At 41.6% G+C, this 15,660-nt stretch overlaps 1 protein-coding gene across 1 annotated transcript; it reads right to left on the bottom strand.

The window, feature by feature from the left end:
* Window positions 1-4,287: 4,287 nt before the first annotated feature.
* On the bottom strand, window positions 4,288-14,076 carry snw1 (SNW domain containing 1). The gene is made up of 14 exons (XM_069703116.1): window positions 14,038-14,076; window positions 13,383-13,536; window positions 13,057-13,218; window positions 11,718-11,813; window positions 11,042-11,148; window positions 10,084-10,188; window positions 9,371-9,440; window positions 9,188-9,253; window positions 8,446-8,562; window positions 8,211-8,352; window positions 7,339-7,441; window positions 6,514-6,631; window positions 5,203-5,366; window positions 4,288-4,569 (listed from the first exon to the last, which is right to left on the bottom strand). The coding sequence occupies exons 1-14, from the start codon at window positions 14,049-14,051 to the stop codon at window positions 4,377-4,379; spliced, it is 1,611 nt and encodes a 536-aa protein (XP_069559217.1). The 5' UTR covers window positions 14,052-14,076; the 3' UTR covers window positions 4,288-4,376.
* Window positions 14,077-15,660: the final 1,584 nt, after the last annotated feature.

Genomic DNA, 15,660 nt, shown 5'->3' with positions numbered 1-15,660 from the left:
AAGATTATCTTCACATTTCAACCTACAGGGTGCAGGGATTTTTATTTTGACCTTCCTGCTCGTCATTGGTGAAGACCAGTGTCACTGGTAGAGAGGGAACAGAAACAGTGTTCTTCATGGATGTGGGTGTGTTTCCTCAACAAAATGAAAAGTCTGCCTCTGTTACAGCCTCGGCCTTCGATACTGGATGAGAAGAACAAATCTCACAGAGTTGCGATAAGATCTCTGTGCTGCCACCGTCTTCGACGGGTCAACAGCAGCAGTGGGGACATTCATCAGCAAACGTATTGCTTTGCTGCCACTGAAGGAAGGAAGGAGGTAGAAATATCACAAAAAGCCATCACAAAATAAACATAGCCATCCTCCTTCAAGTCCCACGAGTGGGAAAGATGGGCTGCAACAACTCAATATTGTTTATTATTTCTGGGTTTGTTTCCTCGCGGAGCCCAGATAAGGGGCTATCCATCACAGGCCTGCGTCTGCAACCTGAGGATTCCATTATGGGCCGACAATGTGTTCACGGTTTACATCCAGCAGTGCACAAAGAACCAATTTCCTCTTACCTTCATGAATAAAGAATCTCATTCATCTTCCTCTGTGCACATTCATAAAGGCAGACAAGAGCAGAGCAGAGGCCCATTATCAAGCTGTCTTCGGCGCTTCAGCAACAGTCCGAGTACAAACGCAGGCAGATGGAAGCACACCTTTCCTGTTGTTTCCAGAGAGAAAACCTGCCGCGTGCAAAAAGCTCAAATTGATTGTGTTGAATCTTGTATGTTTTTCTAATTTGTCTGTAGCAGGAGCCCGTTCGTACGTGCCTCCAACACGATGCACCACAGTCATGACTCCCCCCCTCCCTCCTCCCCCCTCGTGATTCAGTTACCCTAAACTGGTATATGTCACGCAGATGTTTTTCATTTTGACACTCATAGCAGCCCCCCCCCCAAGAATAAATCCCTGCCGTCCCCAGATCACCTCTCACTGGTGAGCAGAATGACTTTCCATCCATCTGTTTATTCAACACCCATTCAATCACGGCTGGAGCACGTTCCGCTCTCGTGTCGTTGTTGTAAAGTAAGTAACGTGTGGCGTTATGTCAGATATTTTACAAAGGACAGAGTAAATGATACATAATCGGGAGAGGGAAAATATCCGGGTGTTGGAATATGACGAATGTTGATTTAAAATGAAATCAGATCACTTTGGAATATGTCAGCTTCTCTCCACGTGAGTAGAGGTCAACGGTGAATCACATCAGAGGCACTTTGCTGTAATTGAGAGGGATTCACGTGTTTTAGTCCGGTTCCTCGGTTGGTGAGACAGAAGGCAGACACGAGCTCGAGGGGCTTCCTGTCACCGGGAGAGCTGCGTGTCGACTGATCACCAACGGGGAGAAAGAGGAATTTAAAGCTCCAACTGGTACCATTTTTACATCATTCATGGCTATTTATTCTGCTACAGTTATTTAATGTTTTTACACTCAGTTATCTTACAATGGAGATCCAAGATGTTTGAAAAAGAAAACATAACCGTGTTCCGGCAGAGCAGAATCTCACAGATAAACATGTCATTTCATAGAGAATTCCGGGAGTTTTAATATTATGTTCTTCATAATACAGTAAATTGTTATTTCATGATCTCTGCCGAGATAAAATGTTTAGCCGACCAAAACACCTCCCCTGTAATTCTGACAAAGAAGGTTGACTTTAGGTTTCAACATTATCATTATAATGTGTACAAGTCATACTAGCAGGTCCGATTCTGGATTTGGTGGAGAAGGAATGGTGGCGATGGTCATGTGTAGCGGGTATGAACTTGTGGCTTTAAGCAAAAGATAAGGTTGCCAAAGTATAAAGGTGCAAAGTTATACTCCAGACGTGAAGCGGGTGGAGCATGTGCGAGTATTGAGGGGAGAAGTTCAGGGACGCCAGGACTGCTGTTGATCCTTCCCGAGGTGTCGCGGGCCGAACTGGACGGAACACCGGTGAAGGGAGGTGCCCACCTGATAATCCCAGTGACGTGCTGCACTCGCACCTCGGTGCGGAGATTTTGTACTTTACTGTAAAAGCATAGACGTCTGTGAATTGGTGAGGCAGGACAGGTGGTAATATTGAGTCCGTTATTGACTTTAAAACAATAAAATAAACTTTAAGGTCGTGCAGTGTTCCTTTAGGACATCTCTATTATTCAGTTTAATGTGCCTGCATTTGTTCTGGTATTTTTTTTTTCAGCTGACAGCAGAAGGCGGAGATAAATATCTTTTCTGTTTTCCACACAGTAGACGGAGGACGCTGCGGCCCTAAAATTCAGGGTATTTGTGCAAAAACAATATTCTTGATAATATGACAAAATGCTGACATATTTTTTTTGTGTGTTAATTTTCAAGAACATGCAACAAAATGTGTTATAGTTTTATATGTCAGCATAAACATTACAGCTTTCAAATATTCAGCAAAAACCAAACACTTCAGTGAGCAACTCGCAGTGAGATTCAGATTCTGGCTAAAATGTCAACAGCTTCAGCCGCGCTTGTTGTTTCTCTGGCAAAGTTATGCACTTATGTCGTACGGGCGGCTTGCTGCTCAGATGGAGGAGCAGGTTAGTGACTGAATCCCCGGTTCCTCCTGTCTGCACGCCGAAGTGTCCTCGTGCAAGACACTGAACCCCGAGTTACTCCCAAAGGCAGACGAGCACCTTGCACGGCAGCTCTGTGTGAACGGGAGGTAAATTCACAAGCGCTTTATAACTGCAGACTATTTACCATTGCATAACAGTACGATGCCATTACATGAACAAGAATCAGAATATTGACATTATTTGAAGTTTTTTTAAAAACGTTTTTTTTTTTGTTAAATCATATTAAACATATTACCGATATTATTGTTAACGTCACAATATGGTCCACCCTCCCACACGGGCTGCATTACAGCTGTACACCTGCGAGTGCATCTTTTCACACGGCAGGTCTGTTTCCCAGCTTTTTATGCACATAACTACGGTGACTGTGTACCGGGTGACCGACAACTGAGACGTGTGCCTGAACGCATCCTGCGTCGACACACACGCGCACGCACACGCACGCACACAAACACCACCGCAGCTCCTCCCCCTACGCAGGCATGGCTTCATACTATAATTTCTCTGCGTTAAAACACAGCAGTCGATTGTAGAGCCGCGCACCAACACAGGAAACCCGAACCACAAACTCCGCTCGCTTACGACAACATAAATCTTGTGCATACAAGAAGCGTCTGAGCATTACTCAAGCATGAGTGAAAGATGGCGTGGCGCAGAGATTTCTGAGTCCGCTGGGCTGTGTAATGCCGCGGTGATTATTTTCCGAAGCCCCGGGAAAATAAAACTGTCAGGCAGCATAAATCATAATTAATTGTAATTAATGGAACCAGTTTTGGTCTAATCATGGCATAAATCGCAGAGGCCATTGCTAGAAAAATAATGTAACTACTCACACTTTGTAATTGATGGCTTCTCTGAATGCATTTCAGGCATTTAATCATCTATGTAAATGGGCCGCATTACTCGGGAAATGATTAAAATAATGGAAATCTACTACGAGCAAACTATAACAATTACACAACTAATGGACTTCCCACTATATTGTAAAAGTTGAGATTAAGCAACTCTGGACGGGGCTGAAATAAACAAGTACGTTGTTTACTCGATAGGAAACACAGAGGAACCCCAATTACACACGATAAGAAATTTATTCCATTGGTAGTAATGTACAAGAAATATAAAGCTGGTTTGCTTTACATCTGCCGTGTAAGTTTACATTGCTGTACACATCTGCCATCAAATGTGGGCTGTCCTCACAAATACACCAGAGGTTTAAATAAAACAGCTAAACAAACAGAAAGGGGGAATGTGGGGAACAAATGAAAAAAAAAGGAAAATATTGAAGAGGTCCTGCTGAGGATCTGTTGGGTTTAGCCTGTAAATATTTAATATTAAATGTAAAAAAAAAAGGAACATAGTAACTCAACTCTACATACTTTCAGGGCCTAAATGTTACCAGACACATCTGAAATGACATACAGAGAAACCTGTCAGATGCAGATATCACAATGATCATTTTAGCTCCACTTGTGTTGAAAGTGTCCATTTGTGTCGTATTCAGCTCGACACTGAATGCTCAACATAGATTAACAGAGCTGAGCAAATGACAACTAAAGTAAAAAAAAAAAGGGGGAAAAAAATTGACGCAATCTTTCACCTTCTGTGAGAAAACAAAAGTCTCAGAGATCATTCCTGATAGAGACTTAGAGGTTATAATACCGTGCAGCCTCAGAGATGCTGCAGTGACGACTTCCTCCTCCTCCTCGTCTTCTTCTTCTAATAAGCCATCAGCAGGACTCTCACTCCTTCCTGCGCTTCTTGTCGTGGTAGTCGTCCTTGGACCGGTTGCTGGTGGAAGGCCTCTTGGAGCCGCCGTGCTGCTTGGCCTGCTCCAAGAACTTGTCCAGACCGAAGGGATCCTCCTCGAACTGGACCGGCCCTTCTCGCCTCTGCCCGTGGTCGGCACCTGAGAACTCCTTGTCTGGAGCGAACCTGACGGTGGGCGAGAAAAAAAAAATCTGAATTCACTGCCAACTTCCAACATTCATTGATGGTTTTATTTCACCGGTAAATTTGCCTGAGTTAAAAAGAATCTCTGTTTTGTACAATGGTGCAGCACCTTGTGGACAACCTAACGTCCCTGAAGGACAATGACAAGGTGGTGACTAAACATACGGGACAGGATCTGCTCTGCTAGAGTGTAGCATTGCTGCCCCGAGGAGGAGGCCTCCTGCCGGGACTTCATGTACACGTTTGCCTGGTGCCTCAAAATAGAGCTGAAATGACCTCAAAAATATCTTCATTGTTTCTTTAAACTATCATTTAGTGGGTTAGATACTGTCTTGGTAAATAGTTTAGTTGTTTCGTCAGTTGCCTCATCACTCATTCTTGAGTTGTTGTGTTTGTAGATTCAAGACAATAATATCCACCAAAAAAACAACAATGAACCTAATCCAAACTTTTCCAGGGAAGCAGTATGTTGTTGAAACACTTTTTTTTTTTAATATTTTTTTTTTACAAGGCACTGATAAACAGTCACCGCTTCATTCTCCTTGTTACGTTCAGACAAACTGGTGAACAGGTATACAATTATGTAAATATATAATCAAGTCCGTGCACAGTTACCTGTTGTTTTGCATGAGTGTGTCGAAGTCGTCCGTGTAGGCGTCTTTGTCGATGTTCTTGCTGGGCCTGTAGATGTTGGACGCCATGTCTCTGCCGCCGCGGAACGGCTGGTCGTACACGTTGTACGTCTCGTCTTCACCGCCGGCAAAACCGCTGTCCATACCCTGAGAACAGAGACGGAGAGAGAGGAGAGGGAAACATGAAGGTGCGCAGCGATGCAATATTATCGTTCACTGCCGTCTTTGCATATCTGTTCGTCATGTTTTTGCTTCTGTTCATTTATTACAGCTACTGTTGCTGATGTTGTGGTGACCTTGGCTCATTTATGAGTACCTTGTTGTTTTGATGTGACAGCTCTCTTCCTCTCTGAGTGCGTGTGGGTGTGTTTTTGGAGAAACCAGCTGTCTGATTGGACCAGAGTTTGTCGGCAGCGTTTTTAAACCGCACCTGTCCGCCCTCTTCTTCCATCCCTCTGCTGCAACCAACAAGGCGCCAGCATTGTTTGTGTTTTCAAAGCTTGGTTGTGAGTAGTTTAACCGAGAAGCTTTTGAGAACTTTCGTGTTTTTTTTAACAGTAAATTTCTTGGTTTGTGAAGTTAATGACGCTGGTTACTTGTGTAAATAGCATCAGTTGTAAATAGAGCAGCTTGCAAGCAGTGGTAGGAGAGAGAATCCTTTTTGTTTTCTACACCCTTTGTCTCTCTTGTGTTTTGTTTTGTGACAACAAAGACTTTTGTTTGTTGTTTTTAGAGCGCTGCTCATCTCAGAAGATAAATAAACGGCTTTCTTTGAATCTTAAACTGCTGCAGGCCGTTCTTAGGAATGAGAAGAGTGGGTGGTTTATGTATCAACTTCCCTTGACTGGGGATATAACAATGTTTATATATTGTGTAAAATCTGTATTTAATATTCAGTGTCTTCTTTTAACAGATGTGAAATTCTGCGTATGATTTAATTTTATGTAAATATCTTGTTGATTGTGCTGCTGTGACTTCCCTCACAGGGTCAATAAAGTCCATTAGTCGATCTATCAAGAGGTGTCTGACATCTCTTTGGGTAACAAATTACTCAGAATATTGTTTTTAAAAAGCCGGTCAACCTTCAAGTTTGATCTGCAAATAAGGGTTTCAGTTATGTTCATCTTTACCAGTGTAATTAAACACTGGAAGTGAAACAAAGCCTTTTCTATTTAAGAATTAATGAGACACCCCCCCCCCCCGCACACACACACACACACCTAATTTCCATAAATCATGTATGTATGCGTCGCACAAGCATGAACGTATGAAAGTAGGTGTGAGATGTTCCTACCTTGCTCTGGTTGAAGAGTCGCTGGTCGTACTGAGCCTCGCTGGAGGAACGAGGGTTCGGCTTGCCCAGAGCGATGAGCTCACTGATGTCTCTGTCCTGATCTCGCTGCAGCTTCGACCTGGGACAGACATCAAGATTTAGCCAAGGACTCTCAGCAGCAACCAAAGACAGTAAGATGTAAACGTAGGACAAATAAGGGATGGGAAATTTGACTGAAAGTAGTTCCATGATATTAAATTGCAACAGTAAAAGCAATAATTTTAGCATTCTAGTATGAAAAATCTGAAGTCAACGTTGAACTATAGTTTCACAGGTTTGTGTTACAGAATATATCAAAAATATATTGGCTAAAAGTTTTGAGTATACCTTCGGGTATCATCTGAAATCATTTCCAAAACAGGATTCTGCCATTATAGCTTTGATTTTTGCTGACACGTAAGAATGAAATGTTAAAAGTTTTCCACTGAGCTCTTGATTGTCCTTCAGCAAACCACCACCTCAAAGTTAAGTGAAAGGTAATTTTAAGATAACAAGGTCTCTGCTTTCTGACAGCTGGAATTGTGACTGTAATGAGCTCTCCTCTGAATTTCACTTTCGCCACTTCTCCAGGGACCCAAACCTCCATCAACTGACAACCTGATGGTGCACACACAGACACACACTGATCACACCTCTCACATGCACAAACAGTCTGCGGGTCCTTGCAGACTAGGAAAAGCCCGAGTACTCTGTGTGTGTGTATGTATGTGTGTGTGTATATGTATATATATATATATATGGGTGGGTGAGTTCACATGCGGTGTGTTTAAAGTGCGTGTCCAGCACCTCTTATCAGGAGCAGCCCTGGAAATGTTCCTGTCGTGCTGTCTCTCTTTCCTTCTGTCGTGGCGGATCTCGTCACGCTCCCTGGCCTCGCCTTCCTCGCCACCTGCAGTGGGCGACGGGAGGTGGTGGACGCGGGGAAAGGGGGAGGGAACGGGGTGCAAAGAAACAAAAAGAGCCATTTTTAGAGAACCCCATGAGAAAAGGAGGGGGAGACAGATGATGTGAGATAGTAGAGTAAAGGTGCAGAGGTGAAAAGAAACAATAGAGATGAAGAGACAGAAAGACAGGGGAGGAAAAAGTGAAGTTGTGAGTAAAGTTTGGGATGATTGGGGGGGGGGGTGGTATAAGAAAAGAACAAATACAAGGAAGAGAAGATAAAGTGAGGACAAATTGTCAGTGGGCAGTAAACTTCCAAAATAAAATCAAAGTGGAAGGATGTTGGAATTTATTAGAGAAAATGTAAAAAAAAAAAAATGTAAAAAAAAAAGTACAAATAAATCCAGTCTTTATATTCATCGTAAATATCCTGTAAATTACCTGTAAATGCTCGTTCAAAAAGTATGTCAAGAAACAAGACATGCAACACTGAGTTTTCTTCTCAAAAAATATATGTAAATGATCGCTGGGGAAGCAGAAACATAATTTCACAGTTTACTGGTCCTGTCAGCACTGGCAGAGTGAAAAATGTTGTCATCGCTTATGCCAGTCATGTTCCAGATTTAGAACCGGCAGCAGCACTGATAACGGAGTCGACTCAGAGAGTCACACATCTGTACGTGTCACATATACACACAAGCTAGTCAGATATGCTGGAATTTTAAGAAGCTGTTGAAACAACCTTGTTCTCCTTGGCTCTTTTCTTCAGGACTCACCTTTGTCTCCGTGGCTTTTAATCCCCGCCCTGCGGTCTCGGGCCATTTGGGCCAACTCCCTCAGTTTCTCCTCCTTCTTTTCCTTCTCCTTCTGCGCCATCTTCTTCTCCACCTGAGCTCGCATCTCCACCGCCTCTCTGGCCTAAAGACACGACCAGCGTTTCAATATGAGCGCCAGGTGCAGAATTAAATCAGTGAAACATTTCAGATCCACCGCTGACAAACGGTGCATTACCTTTCTGTCAGCAATGTAGAGCGCCTCGGCCAGCTTGGCAAAGTTTTCATTGATGTGAACTGTTTGGAGACCGCGACCATCGGCAGCCAGACGTTTGTCAAGGGGGATCGTGTAGCCCTGAAGGAAAGCACATCAGGAGGAAAAAAGTTAGCAGAGAAAATATATATATATTTTTAAATTAAGATACCATTCAGGCTTCCCCGGATTAAAGAGTCCAACGAATAGTCAACTAGTCGATGCATGCTTTTGATATTAAATGTATTATTATTATTATTACCACCCAGGCCTTTAATTTCCTTCTCTGAGGCAGCAAACATGCTGCACAACATTTGGATAACTGTTATACTGAAACGTTGGCCTATCTGGACCCTTTATGTTGGATTTCAGTGAGTTAATCACTGCTGTCTGGATGCACTTCACAGTGGCTACGACTCGGTGCTGTTAATGTTACTTCTCACATGGAATTCACTCGCTCCCAGAACAAACACCTCCTGGACATGCGTCACCCCCAGGTTACCCACAAACCCACCTTCCGTCTCTGACTTGGAGCAGTTTGAGGTTGTTTTTTTTCTGCGACTAAACAACTAATTAAGACTTTTCTTGTTGACTAATGCTTAGCTGACTGTTTGGGGTCATCCCTAATTACCATACAAATGTTTTAAAAACATTAATTAAGAATCCCTGTAAAAATATGCCTGCATAAACAACTTAAAAGCAGGATGTGTTTCTGCAGTCGTATTACCTTTGCGTTCTTCCAGTTGGAGATACATGGAGGAATCTTCCATTCCTGCTGCTCCTTGACTGTCATCTACAACAAAGGCAGAAACTCTTTTAAACACAGTACGGGCAACCGAGTTTTGATTTAATGTATAGCGTTAAATAAATAAAAAAAAGAGACTATTTCAAACGTTTCAGCCAAACCTACCTTTCTGCTTGGAGAATGCATGACAGGGGCCGGGGGAGACGGAGGTCCTCGAGGAATCTTCTTGTTGATTCTGAAACGTCAAAATTATACACATTACATTTCTTTAGAATTCACTTTAGACAAAAAGTTGGCCATGATAATGTAAAAATTAAAATATCATTGTGTCAACAGTAACTCGTTTAATGGGGAAAAACAGAGTCAATGATAGAACAACAAATCGAGATCAATTAACTGTCGTGTTTCTGAACACATTGGTTCATAAAGACTTCTTTATCAAAGGATAAAAAGATTTCCATCCATCTGAGCCTATGATTACTGGAATTATTTAGTAAGTTTTCCCGGGGAATCTTACTCAAAAGAGAAGTTTACTTGAACAAGATTTAGATCCCATAGAAACAAAATATTACATTTTTTATTGCCTCTTTTAAATCCGATTAGGCTTCCCAATACTTTTCACTTAGATTTATTTTGGCCATTACAAAATGCTTGATTCAAACAGACACGTTGTCAACAAAACAGAACTACAAATGGGCTCTCTACACGCGGGAAAGAAGCATCAAGCTATCACGTAGAAAAGCAGAACCGGCTGTATGAAATAAAACTGTCAAAACAGCTATAAAAAGTGAATTTAGCACGAATCGAATTATATTAAATACCCTGTGTGATCAACCAAAGTGGCTTTCAGCTTCCCGGATGGAGACATGTTTACTTACTTGAATCGTGGAGGTTCCATTGGGTCTTTCTGCATTTCCACCATGCGGATCACTCTCTGTTTGGCCCCTGAATTAAAAGCCACTCCCTGCTGGGACGGGGTGTATCTTGAAAAGAGGAAAAGAAGAAATGTGTCACCAGGCATAAAACCTCACCCTCAACAACATAAACACACACATGTGAAAGGCAGCGCTGCATGTGCAATACTGAAGCTCAGACTACACTGCTGGGTTTTGATATTGATCGGGAATACTGTTTTTATTTTGTTTATTTTATACTTCAGAATAAACAGGTTAGAGTCTTTCATTGAACCATTACTTACATTTGAGTTTACATTCACAATATTCCAGCATTTAATTGCCTGAATTGTAAGAAATATAACCAATCAGTCACTGTTGAATATTTAGATTACAAATTTTTTTTTATCACATAAAATGTATTTTATGCCTTTCTTTTGTTTTGTCTGCCATACTGACATATACTGGGCCATAATCCCCAAAAAGGGTAAGTAGAGAACTGGGAATCTTGTGTACTATTACACCCCTAAATAACATCATCAATTATTCATAGGACTGCTGTTGACACACAATTTCAACACTGTGTTAAGAGCTTTAATTATTCACAAAATGAAGCTTTCACATAGAATGTTATTTGGCTGCAGTAGTGTGGTGCTTTATACGTCTACTACACCTGAAGAAATGGTCATGTTTGGTAGCCTTGATATATCCAACCAGCTGCTAAGAAGTTTTTTTGCAGAAGTGACACGCAAGAGCTGTGCAGCAGAAAGGTAACATTTTACACTGGCAGGTAGTGACTGACAATCTCTTCTTTCACCACCTTTAATCCTGTTTGATGGCAGCATAGCAGCATATATAACCAAGAGTTGGCATTCCCTCCCTCTCCATTGACTTTCTGTGCAGTTCAAAATGGTGCTGATAATGGTCCAACCTGAATACATACCTGATGTACTGTGCAGGAGCTTGTTTGTCTGCAGCTCTTACAGGCATGGCAGCGGCAATCTTTTGAGACACCTGCTTCTCCAGGGCAGAGCGGGTCTTCTCCGTCAGCTAAAAAGGACACAGGACGACCGTGTTAACCGGTAAACGGTCTGCTTCATCACCTTATCGGTCTCGGAGCGCTTTTATACTGTTTTCCATTCGCCCATTCACACACTAACGAAACTGAGCTGCCATGCAAGGTACCCGCCATCAGGGGTACATTTACACACCAATGGCACGCCATCGGGAGAAACTTGGGGTTCAGTGTCTTGCCCAAAGACACTTAGGGCATGTGGACAGGAGGAGCCGAGGATCGAACCACCAACTTTCCGATTAGAGGGCAACCCGCTCTACGCCTCCATGTTAACAATATAATAACATATGAACTGGTTCACCTGATTACCAGTAAAGTTAAAGAAAAATCTGAGTACAAGAAGACAAATGACAAACTGTTTTAACTGTGTCACTGAAGTCGTTATTTTGTTTGATTCTACAGATGAAAATGATTTTAGATCACACAGTAACCTCAGTGTTATTACTGCAGCTTTAAATGGGAACAATGAACAGAAAATGTTGTATCATCTCACTTCACATCTCACTCAGATGACAACCTACATAGACTTTGCCCCGTGTCTCACCTCTCGAACAGCCTCCTCATCAGGCTTCTGTAGTTCTGGAGTGTCTTGATTCAAAACTTCCTTTGGCAGCAGGTCGGTGTATTTACTGAAGATCACCTGCAATGATGAAAGATGAGAAATGTTTAGAAACCAGCAGTGCCTCACAACACTACAGGAAACAAAATGTGTTTAGGAATAATCACATGTAAAACTTCATTTTTTTCGGCTGTGAATTAGACACTTTGACTGTACATGTAATGAGCCTTATAAAATATGAGCAGTTTCACTGTTTTTGTCTTAAGACATTGTCAGACTAACTGACATTAACAATAACGGTCAAACTCTGGAGTCTTTGAACGTGCTCACCCATCAAACGTGATGTTTCTATAAATATCTCAGTGACAATAAGGCTCAGCGATGTGGTTTGAATCTTGACAGAATCAGTTGAGTCTCTGCTTCCTATTCCATCTAATCACAAGATCACAGTGACAAGGATGGCGGAGCTTCAGAGGTGTTTGATTCATATGAATATGAAGGCAAAGGAGATTCCATTTAAAGATGGTATTTATTTTACAAAAACATAGGGAGTTTTTATTCATGTAAAACTACTGGATGGCAAATAATTGTGTGTGGGAGGGTCCAGTAAACCACACATGTAGCATGTCTCCAGTAGCATGGCATGACAGTTGAAAAAAGTATTAAATAAATATTTAGTTTAAATAAAAAAAAGTTATAATGCTCATTTTTCACTTTACACAATACATCAAGATTGATATGAACTATGAAGTCATTATTCAGTCCCATTTTGATCTCAATCCCTCTAACATTTGGTGAAAACAGTGATAGGGAACACCTACTGTCCAGTCATTTATTACTAATTTATCTTCTATTTATTTCATATCATCCACTACTTTTGTGAACCTAAAACTTTAGTAAACCCGTTTCAAGCACCAAAACAATTTGTCCACACGAATAAGGTACGTTTTCACTAAATTTAGAAAATTGCACTTCAGTGTTTCAGCATTATGGGCAAATTATCTCTTTACACAGAGGAGTTCTAGGTCTAATGAGTGCTTCATTATAGTTATGCCAAAGATAATCCTGAAAATTGTGATATGAAACAGTTGGGTATTATGTTATCTGCGAGAGCCTTTGAAAGGCAAATTTAAGAACATACGGAAAATCAGGAGAAAACCCTTAAGACGGGTAAACTAAACAGCCTGGATTTCTTCATGGGACGTGTTATTAACAAATGCTGCAGAAAAGATTAGCTACATAATTATGCGTGGACACAAGTCAATAAAGTGTGTGTTAAGAGGATATTTGCTGACCCTTTAAAAGCAATGACTTGTTCATGTACCTTATCCTTTCCCTGTCCTTGTCTGGCGATGGAGTCATATTTGATCTTTCCTTCTGCATCCACTTGCACTGCCAAGGCATTGGATGTCTTCTTCTTCCGACCCATCTCCAGAGGAAACTGGGCCACATGGATCTCTGGGAAAGCGCCTCCATCTCCGAAGTCCTGCACGAACACAGATTTTTTTTTTTTACAGCAAAGAGAAGAAGAGGGCCTTCGTGTTTGTACACTGTAAAAACAAGACAAGCTGTATACTCAACCACCACAAAACAAAATGAGGAAAAAAACAGTCCCATCTTCAGCTCTTTTGATGAAGTCCGAAGATTTACCTCCAGTGAGCGAGGCACCCAGCCTTTTCTGTTCCCGTACGGTGCGGGCTCTCTACGGGACGCAACCAGGGCGGTAGAGTACGACTTCTGGGCCCGGAGCTTCTCCTCTGCCTCCAGCTGGTCCTGCGACAGCTGGGTCGGCGACGGTAAAAAGCTGGATGCACAGAAATACGTATTAAAGCCTCATTGTTTTGAACACTAACCCAAAGGCTTGATAGCCCCAGCCACCGTTAAGCCGCGGTAGCTTCACCATTAAGAGTGGTAGCAGCACTATTTACAAACCTTACTATGTTAAAAAAAAAAAACAACAACCGCTAAAAGATAATCAACAGCCAAGCTAGATATATTTACAGTTTTAGAGAACCAAATAAAAGCATTTTCCAACTCGACCACTCCTCCGCGGATAAACGTGCATCGCGAGCATTGCTGCGTGCTACTAAACCAGCTAATGCTAAATGTTTCGCGTTTGCGACATTTTTGCTAACTAGCCTTAGCCGATAGCACTATCTTTAATTAAAACTCGGAAACGAAAGCGCTCAGACCAATAATATCAATGTGAAATATCAAGCGTAATCTGTACAGTGTGAAGTGAAAATGACATCGGACAACAAATTGGTAAATTAGGAATACAAAAGGCCTCGTCGAGGGGACTCACCTCGTCAGAGACATTTTCCCCTTTCTTCCTTAGCAATGAACTGGGCATGCGCGGTAGCGGCTTTTTTTTTTTTTTTTTTTCTGTAACGTCATAAGGCTTTCTAAAGAATTTGACTTTTTAAGGTGGGCTATTTGTTTTCCTGTGATTATTTTATTGACTATGTAATGTATTTAAAATATATATATTATCCATTGTGTCAAAGCTTTATCTGAAAAGTAACTAAAGGTGTCAGATAAAGTAGAAAGTATTCTGTTTAAATGTAGTGGAGCGGAAGAATAAAATTGTATCGAATGGAAATACTTGAAATACAAGTATCTCAACGTTATACTACTGAAGTAAAGCTCTACTTACATTACACTGGTTTCTCCATTGCTAAATACTTACAATGATGCTGCACACATCCTTTAAACCCACCCAATAGTTCTACTGCTCTGTTCTTTCAGATTTTAGTTTATAAAGGACATCGGTGAATGGACTGAAAAGCCTTTGGTTGATTACAGTCCTTCCCACTAGTGGTGCAAACATTACTTTGAGTTTTCTGTATTGGTCAGCAATAACTGATTCCACTTAGTTCTACCGAGAAAGCGATGAAGCAGCAAAGGACAGCTGACATTATCCTGTGTAAAACAGCCACAAGGAAACCCTTCAGCTGTTCCAGGAGTCTCAGTTGCCACTTAAGCAGACACAGTACGTTTCACTTGAGACCAGTGAACAAAGGGAGAACATAAAATGAGTTGTGCCATGGAATAGGAGAGTTATGTGATGTCACCATATTATATCCTACAGTAATGATGAATGTGATGAACATCTTTGCTCAGACTCTCCTGCCGTAATGATCAGCAATAAAAGTGACATCCTTGCTGTGAGTGACTGGTTCTCATCTTCCTCCTTTGCCTCTTGTGGTCTTTGGCTTCCGCCTCTTTCTTTCTTTCTTTCTTTCTTTCTTTCTTTCTTTCTTTCTTTCTTTCTTTCTTTCTTTCTTTCTTTCTTTCTTTCTTTCTTTCTTTCTTTCCTCTGTCTCTGCTCCCTTCCCATTCTCCGTCCCTCCTCTCCCTGTGTGTTTCTCAGAGGAAGAGGCAGTCTGTCAGTCTCTCAGCAGAGACATAGTTTATTAATGTGACACAGGGTAAAAGGACACGTCAAAGGAGATCAATCACCACACTGTGGCAAGGGACAAGAGAGCTTTTAATAAACCCAATCATCTGGGTACTACTCTCTTTTTATAAATGTGCCTGGCATTTGGCATTGAGGAGCCCTCCACCATCCTGCCTCCACTCCCTGGACATGCTGGATCAGGATTACAGATGGAGTGTCCACTCAACTGAAATATCCCTCCAGGGAGTTTGTAGGTACTTTAGATTTAGACAAGGGATGTTTGCTTGAGAATGGAGAGGGATGTTTGAGTTCAGTTTTGGAATGACATCATCATGGCCATGTCATATTCCTCAAACAGCAGCTAGTGATTGACTGATTGTTTTTCTCAATGGAATCCTCTAAATGAAATATACAACTGGCAGTACAAGTCTCTTGATTTGGATTTACAAGTCAAAGAAAGACAAAGGCCATGGGAAAGTTTAATTCTCTTCTGTTTAAAAAGCAGCATTTAATGGAATATACTCGTCA

Source organism: Brachyistius frenatus, unplaced genomic scaffold, assembly GCF_029030835.1.
Source record: "Brachyistius frenatus isolate BFR_SWC_R1_liver_20210118 unplaced genomic scaffold, ASM2903083v1 Contig_44, whole genome shotgun sequence".
In the NCBI taxonomy this organism is placed as follows: domain Eukaryota; kingdom Metazoa; phylum Chordata; class Actinopteri; family Embiotocidae; genus Brachyistius; species Brachyistius frenatus.
Note: the sequence above shows the minus strand (reverse complement) of the source record. Positions and strands in the feature narration are given on the sequence as shown.

Coding starts and splice junctions, on each gene's coding strand:
- snw1 (XM_069703116.1), bottom strand. Junction 13,219..13,382: donor GGGTGCCTCGCTCACTGGAG/GTAAATCTTCGG, acceptor GTGTTCGTGCAG/GACTTCGGAGATGGAGGCGC. Junction 4,570..5,202: donor ACACTCATGCAAAACAACAG/GTAACTGTGCAC, acceptor GCCCACCGTCAG/GTTCGCTCCAGACAAGGAGT.